Source organism: Montipora capricornis, chromosome 5 (genome assembly GCF_036669925.1).
Source record: "Montipora capricornis isolate CH-2021 chromosome 5, ASM3666992v2, whole genome shotgun sequence".
Taxonomy (NCBI): Eukaryota; Metazoa; Cnidaria; class Anthozoa; order Scleractinia; family Acroporidae; genus Montipora; species Montipora capricornis.
Window position 1 is genome coordinate 9,203,241 of NC_090887.1, and position 7,500 is coordinate 9,210,740.

Genomic DNA, 7,500 nt, shown 5'->3' on the forward strand with positions numbered 1-7,500 from the left:
CTCTCTCTCTCTCTATCTCTCTCTCTCTCTTGTTCTTTGCCCACATCGCTCACACCCTTGCTCTTTTCGTCCCAGCTTTCGTAGCCTGCTCGGAGGTGGTAGATGTTTTTGTCGCCACGAAACACGTATCAGACGCCATATTGGCATATTGCACGTGCAGGGCGTGCAAAGCTATTGTTTTTGCCCACTAAATATGCAAATTTGTAACGTTCTCTAATAATGAAGATGGCTACCGAAGTAATAGCGTCAGCAAAGCGAGATTTGAACATTTGGAAATTGTCCCTTCCTTACAGCCGATCCCTAGCGATGCATAGAATGGTGCAAAGAACACAATGATACTATTTACTTTCGTGTTCCGTGTCCAAAATCTGTGTGGAAATGCGGTCAGTTGGCAAAGACAAAGTGCATGGGGAGATGGATTTGTTTCGTGATGCTTAAGAAAAAACTGCAATGGATAACCTTCAATCCTGCAAAACTGACGATTTTCTGGCAGCTTTCGTTAAAAAACATTAGCCCAAGCGACCTGTGGCGGGAAAGCTTACGATTGCCTACAGACGGAATCCAGGCAATTCGCCCTACGGACAATCCCCAATTAGCCCCGGACAGTTAGCCCCCTGATAATGATGCTGGACAATTAGTCCCCAATATAAAGCCGAGGAAGTAATCCCAGGAACTTAAAGCTTAACTGTCAACATAACAACTAGTTGCAACCGGACAATGATCTCTCTGAACACACTTATGGAAAATCAACTAAAAGTACGCTTTCATTGTAGCGCAATCTATCTTATCGATAATACGTCGTAGTGAATAGTTATCTGTCCTTGGTTTATTCTTAAACGAGCACGGTGACCTACATTTTTTATTTCATAATTTTGGTGTACAAATTGTGCCCTTCAGAGCAAAAAACGTTTAAAAAAATTGTCAGAAGGAAAAAAAAATATAGCTAAAAAGGTACACAAAGCCCCTTACCCAGGGATTTAAATTATGATCTTGAAAACAACAGCTCGAGAAACGGTTTGAGTCGACTTCGTTCTAAGTTGAGTGATTTTTCCTTGAACAATATAAGACAGTGTTCCATATGCTCTAGACTTTCTACCTATCAGGTGTTTTTTTCAAATGGTACTTTAAAAACTCTCTCGTTTAGCAACCGTAAAATGTACCCTGAGCCGATGAAATAACGGGCGTGATTAGTGTCAGTACAGGCATCAATGGGGTAAGATTGGCCCATTACATCTCTTAAGCAAGCACGGTGACATATACTTTTTATTATTATACATTGTAGTAACCATCTGTCTTCTCATTGGCTAAAAGCCTACTGTTAATTCTGGGAAACAGCGCAACCTACAGATTATTCACTAATCTGTACCTACAGATTAGTGAATAATCTGTAGGTTGCACGCGCAATGCATGATTTCCAAGAGCAAGGTCACTCACTCCAGTTGTGCATTTTTAAGTGTTTGAAAATTAAATTAACTGTGATCGCTGCGATAATGCGTTTGTCGTTATTTTCTTCAAAACAATCTATAATAAAACAATTATTAGTTCGGTTTTTGTGATATCCGGAATCATCAAGGTCTCGGTGTTAGTGTTATCAGCCTCAGCCTTCGGCTTACCTCGACCTTGATAACACTTACCTCGACCTTGATTATTCCGGATATCACAAAAACCTCATCCAATAATTGTTTATTGTAGTTTTTAAAACAGGGATTTGTAGGAAACATTCAGGGAAAGTTTCAAGAAAATCGTTTGACAACTTTTTTTTTTTGAGGAATCACCTTAACCAAACCATCGCCTAAATTTCGTCGACCCAGACAAACGAGCCCATAGCAGGGCATTAATTGAAATGATATGGTGGGGAGAGAAACGAAGTATGCCTCGTACAGGAACATCCTTGGATCTCTACACCAAAGTGATACACTTGGAAAGATCATTGAGCATTTACTGATCTCTACAAAGTGCGAAAAAACGCAAAAACCTACTAAATGCCGGAGGGTGTAAACTGCAGGTTGCAGGTGAGGGTTGCAGGACATTGTTTCACCATAACTGAAACAAGCCAAACCTTTACAAAAATGCTAACCTTAGCCTCAAACATTATTTTTTAGGCCTAATGTTAGCATTAGTTAAAGTTTGGGTTGTTTCAGTTATGGTGAAACAATGTCTCGCAACCCTAACCTGCAGTTTACACCCTCCAACTAAATCATTAAAATGCGCCGTTTGTGATCCTGAAATGGCCTTGCTTTTTATAGGAAAGAAAGAAAACATACACTTTGCAGTACTTCGGCGAATTTTCAACTAGAAAGAGAGAAGAACTTCACGAAAAAAGGACAGGTACCCATTAAATTTTTGTTAGCAGTACTTTTATTTGGCTGTTTGTTATGTATGAGAATCTGAACTCAATTACAAAGATTGCTTGAAACTCCACTTATTTCGCTTATTTTAAAATTGATAAAATTAATGGCTAAAATTGCAGACAAAATGTTCAATTTTCCGTATTCTGAGTCCATGGACTCAGAAAAAAACAACAAAGCCCCACAGTCCCAAAGAACGTCTATTGTTATTGCTATTGTTTCCTTGTAAAAAAGAAGCCTATGCATAATGAAGTAGGGACCTGTGCGGAAATCTTGCCAGAATTAAGAAAGGCAACTCAACTTAATAAAAAGGTGGAAAGCCAATAAAATGTAGTATTTGAAAATGTCTTTGACTTTGACGTATTTATTTCAGAAAGAGAGTGCAATCGCTCAAACGCAAAAATGACCTTGTCTTCTCCACTGAATTAATAACCCTTGCGTTAACACGGACATCCAAACAAACTGCATTACATCACTCAGGAGATATTAAACAAGTTAACAAAGTGTGTGAGGCTTTTTCAAAATTTTAAATAGTTTGCCTGTGGCGCTCAAGTGCACGGCGTGCATACAAAAATAATAGGATATTTCCGAGTTTATGTCTACCTCCTCTTCAAAGTGAGTCTAAGTGCGACTGAAGTCCCTCTTATGAAAATCGGTTTTTATTCATAACGGATGTAAAGTAGAACTAATTACCATCGCAAAAACTTGCCAATTGGACTCGCTTTGAAGAGGAGACAGACATGAACTTGGAAATGGCCTATTCTATTGGCCAACTTTACTATGGATTTTCTCAAGAACCAATTAGAATATGGAATGAAAGCTATAGAGACCACAACTATAAGGGTGTGGGGGGTGAAATCTGTTTAGCTCGTTTAGCTCCGGCAATTCCGCGTGAAGAGGGCGATGTAAGTAACAGGAATCAATTTACAGGAGAGCCCAAGATAAAATGTTAGCTTTTTTATTAGTTTTTGGTTTTGTGTGAATGCAATGTTGCATCCCATGGGAATTACAAGGTACCTATATGCATATTGATTTGAGCTTCTTTTGGATTGATTACCCAATGCATATTCCAGTTAGCATTATTTATAAAAATCAAGATCATATCTCACCACAACTGTCTCATCTTCACTAGAAATGTGCAGCAAGTTAGGTAAAATGCACTACTTGGAATAATTAGCATATATTAATTTGTTTAGACTTTCTTCAAGTTAAGGCAATTTTCTAAGAAGAATTAATTTGATACAAAGTATTTTTACAATCTTTGTTGTTCATTCATAGGCATTAAGCTCTGTGGATTGGGATCTTGTTATGGCATGTGCTTTTCCAGAATCGGAAGGAAAATATGACGCTGGGAGGTCTGATAAAGTTAAAGTCACTATTTTGGCTTCTGAATGGGGATCGAGCAAAGGTGGTCTTTCAACCCTGAACAGAAACTTAGCGATACAGTTGGCCAAATTCTCGGGTGTTAAAATCTCTTTTTTGGTGCCACAGTGCAGTGAAAAGGACAAGACAGAAGCCCTCAGCTGCAACATTCACATTATTGAAGCAAGAAAGCTAGTTGCTTTTGAAGAGCTGGACTTGCTTAGCTTTCCACCAGGTGATCTTCAAATCGATGTGGTTGTTGGTCACGGAGTAAAACTAGGTCGTCAGGCACAAGTCATAAGAGACTCTCATCGGTGTAAATGGGTGCAAGTGGTGCATACAGACTCAGAGGAGATGGGAATGTTTAAATGTTACCCAAATCCAATTTCCACGGGCGAAGAAAAGCACAAAAATGAAGTGAAGCTTTGTGAAATGGCTGACTTTGTTGTAGGAATAGGACCTAAGTTGGCAGAGGCCTTTCGTTCCTACCTTCGACCATTCAAAAACGTTCACACTATTTTCGTCTTTACTCCAGGTATTTGTGAAGAATTTCTTAGTGTTGAGCAAGTCGCTGAAGAAAGGAAACATCGCAGCGTTTTGGTGTTTGGCCGCGGTGATGCAGAAGATTTCAAATTAAAGGGATTTGATATTGCAGGAAAGGCCATTGCTTCACTTGCTGACACTCATCTTGTCTTTGTTGGAGCACCAGATGGAAAACATGAGGCGATAGCAGAGTGTTTCATGCAATGTGGTCTACCAGCTAATTGCCTTAAAGTTAGAGGCTATGAAAAAAGCAGAGAAAGTTTGAAGAGCTTGTTTTGTGAAGTAGACCTTATGCTCATGCCTTCTAGAACAGATGGGTTTGGATTGACTGGTCTTGAAGCCTTGTCTGCTGGTTTACCAGTTCTTGTCAGCAAGAATTCTGGGTTTGGGGAAGCCCTATGCAAAGTTCCATATGGCTCATTTTTTGTTGTCAACTCAGACAAGCCAGAGGTTTGGGCTGCAAGTATCAAGAACATCATCTGGGAGAAAGACAGGCATAGTCGTCTTGTGGAAGCTGAAAAACTACGTGAATCATATCAGAATGAATACTGCTGGACCAAACAAAGTGATGCCCTTCTTGTCAAGACTATCAGCCTTGTTCGGGGTAAGATATGAGAATCATAATAATAATATTGTTATTCTTTTCTTGCATTTGGCTTGAATTGAATGAAAAAAGTTAATCATACACCATAAAAGTAAGGCTGGTCTAAACACAGGTCTTATTCCACAGGTTAAGACCAGAAGCCCCTGCTCCACTAATGAACAACTAAGCCTTAAGTTTCCCCTAGATCTGAAACAACATTTCTGTAGAGTGATGAGGGCTAGGAGACACTTTTGGTGTTGTTTATTTATCTGTAGCACGTTGACATATTCACTGACCTGTGACAATGATCTGTATTTTACACCCTACCCATTTAAGTATTGTGTTAATTTCTTTCCAATTTGGGAATTATCATTACCCTGCGAGCAGTCTCTTTCGATTTTCCTAGATAAGTCCGGAAGAGGAAAGAGGACTCTGCCGGCGGCCTCCACATTTCGTATTGCGCATGCGTTAAAAATTCAAATGTATAGGTGTCAGTCAAGCGTGACCACTAACCACAAAACAAAAACAAACAGTCGGGATATTTTCGCACAACTCTGGCACCCGACAACCAAGGAATCATTTCAGTGGAAACTCTAGATAGTTCATTCTTTTAAATTGCCATTTCATTTTTTACTGAGAATTTTATAAGTTTCTGGCAGACGAGTTTCTGTAACCGACATACAGTGGATTTAGGGCCTCGTCATATGAGCCCGGTCTCTGGCTCGGTTACCGAGATGAGTCTTAATGCGACGTATAGGGTTACCATGGCAACAAAAGAGCCACCTAAACACAGCCTAAATTTTGTCTTTAAACGCATATATCTTAGAAACGAACAGGGTGATCCCGATTTTTTATTGCTGGAGCGTGATTGCCACACTAGAATAAAACTTTCTGCAAAGTTTAAAAAAATTCTCAGGAGCAGATTCATAGCCACCTTCACAATTGACGGTGGTAACGGACATCAATGTGCTTTGATCTCTGTCGGCTGACAGGATTTTTTGACAATGCAATTGCACCCTGATTATCCTCAAAGATTACCACAGGCTCACACATCGTTCACCAATTGAGTAAGGTACAATCCTTCTTGCACTGCTACTGCCAATGTAATATACTCTGCTTCACAGAATGACAGAGCCACTGTTGGTTGTTTCCTGGATTTCCAGGATATAAGAGGACCAGCTCTGTTCAAGCTGAAACAGTACCCACCAGTACTACGTCTGTCATCTGATGATGAAGCCCAATCAGCATCACTATAGCCTGCAAGCATTAAGCCTTCATCACACTTCCTGCAACACAACTCATACACTGCTCATAGTCAAGAGAACTCTTTAAATACCTAAACACATGCATCGCTGCAGTCCAGTGCTCCTGAAGTGGCTTAGACAAGAATTGGGACAACCTAGTAGCAATCCAGCATATGTCTGGCCTAGTGCACGTCATGGCATAAATTAGGCTACCAACAACTTCACGATACCTTCTAGGGCACTGCACGAAAAAACGGATTTACACCAACTTTGCACAGAGCAAATATAATGCAAACATATATTTACTCTAGAGCAAACCTGTAGCAAACATGGTAAATGCCGCATTTGCTACTATATTCACACAGGTGTGAAAATATGGTGCAAATGTGGTATTTACCACGTTTGCTACAGGTTTGCTCTAGAGTAAACATATGTTTGCATTATATTTGCGTTGTGCAAATTTGGTGAAAATCCATTTTTTCGTGCAGTGGGGTCAGAAGGGGTTTTACTTCCAAAGTCAAGTTTCTGATCTGAGAGTGTGGCCCTTGGCTTACAATTTGTCATTTCAAACCTTTCAAGTACTTTGCTTAGGTAATGCCTTTGATTCATCTTGACAAAACCATTCCCTTGTTCAAAGTTAATTCCTAGGAAATATGAAAGTCTACCAAGATCTTTCATGTGAAATTTCTCTTGCACGATTTGCTTAGTGCTGTGCATAAACTCCATGTCACTTGCTGCAACAACATGGTGACGTCATCAACCCATATAAGCCTCATGACCAGTTTACTCCCGATTTGTTTTGTATAAACACAGTGGTCAGCAGGGCTTTGAACAAAATCATTCTCCACTAAGATACAGTGCAATACATTGTTCCAATTTATACCCGACTGTTTCAAACCATATAGAGATTTGTTTAGCTTATATACAAGCCTCCCATCTGAGTTAGAAGAAACTTCAAAACCTTCAGCTTTGTCAACATATATCTCACTATCAATGGGAGAATTCAAATATGCCGTTTTTATATCCATCTGGTGCAAAGTTAAGTCATGCTGTGCTGCTATTTGTATTTGGCCTTAGGAGCAAAAGTCTCCTGATAATCTAGGCCTTTCTGTTGACTATAACCCTTGGCAACATATCTAGCTCGGTAGGTCTTAACACCATCAGAACCCTTTTTGATTGTGTACACCCAACAACCCCCCACTGAATTTCTACACACTGGAAGAGTAGTCAAAGTGAAAGTGTTGTTCTCAGCAAGGGAATCCATCTCTTCCTTCATAGCTGCCTTCCAATTTTCTGACTCTGGAGATTCAATTGCCTCTTGATAAGTTTGAGGAAAGGCAGATACTGTGGAGAAATAATCAATACTGTACAATACCTGATCACCATCAATACTACTGCCATCCAAGTCAGTGACATAATC

General features: G+C 39.7%; 1 protein-coding gene across 1 annotated transcript in view; it reads left to right on the forward strand.

The window, feature by feature from the left end:
- Window positions 1-7,500, forward strand: part of LOC138050183 (uncharacterized) — a 56,616-nt gene that overhangs the window by 14,497 nt on the left and 34,619 nt on the right. Inside the window, exon 2 of the mRNA XM_068896642.1 lies at window positions 3,627-4,857. Coding sequence (XP_068752743.1) covers window positions 3,657-4,857 — 1,201 coding nt within the window. The 5' untranslated portion in view covers window positions 3,627-3,656. The remainder of the gene's footprint in view (window positions 1-3,626; window positions 4,858-7,500) is intronic.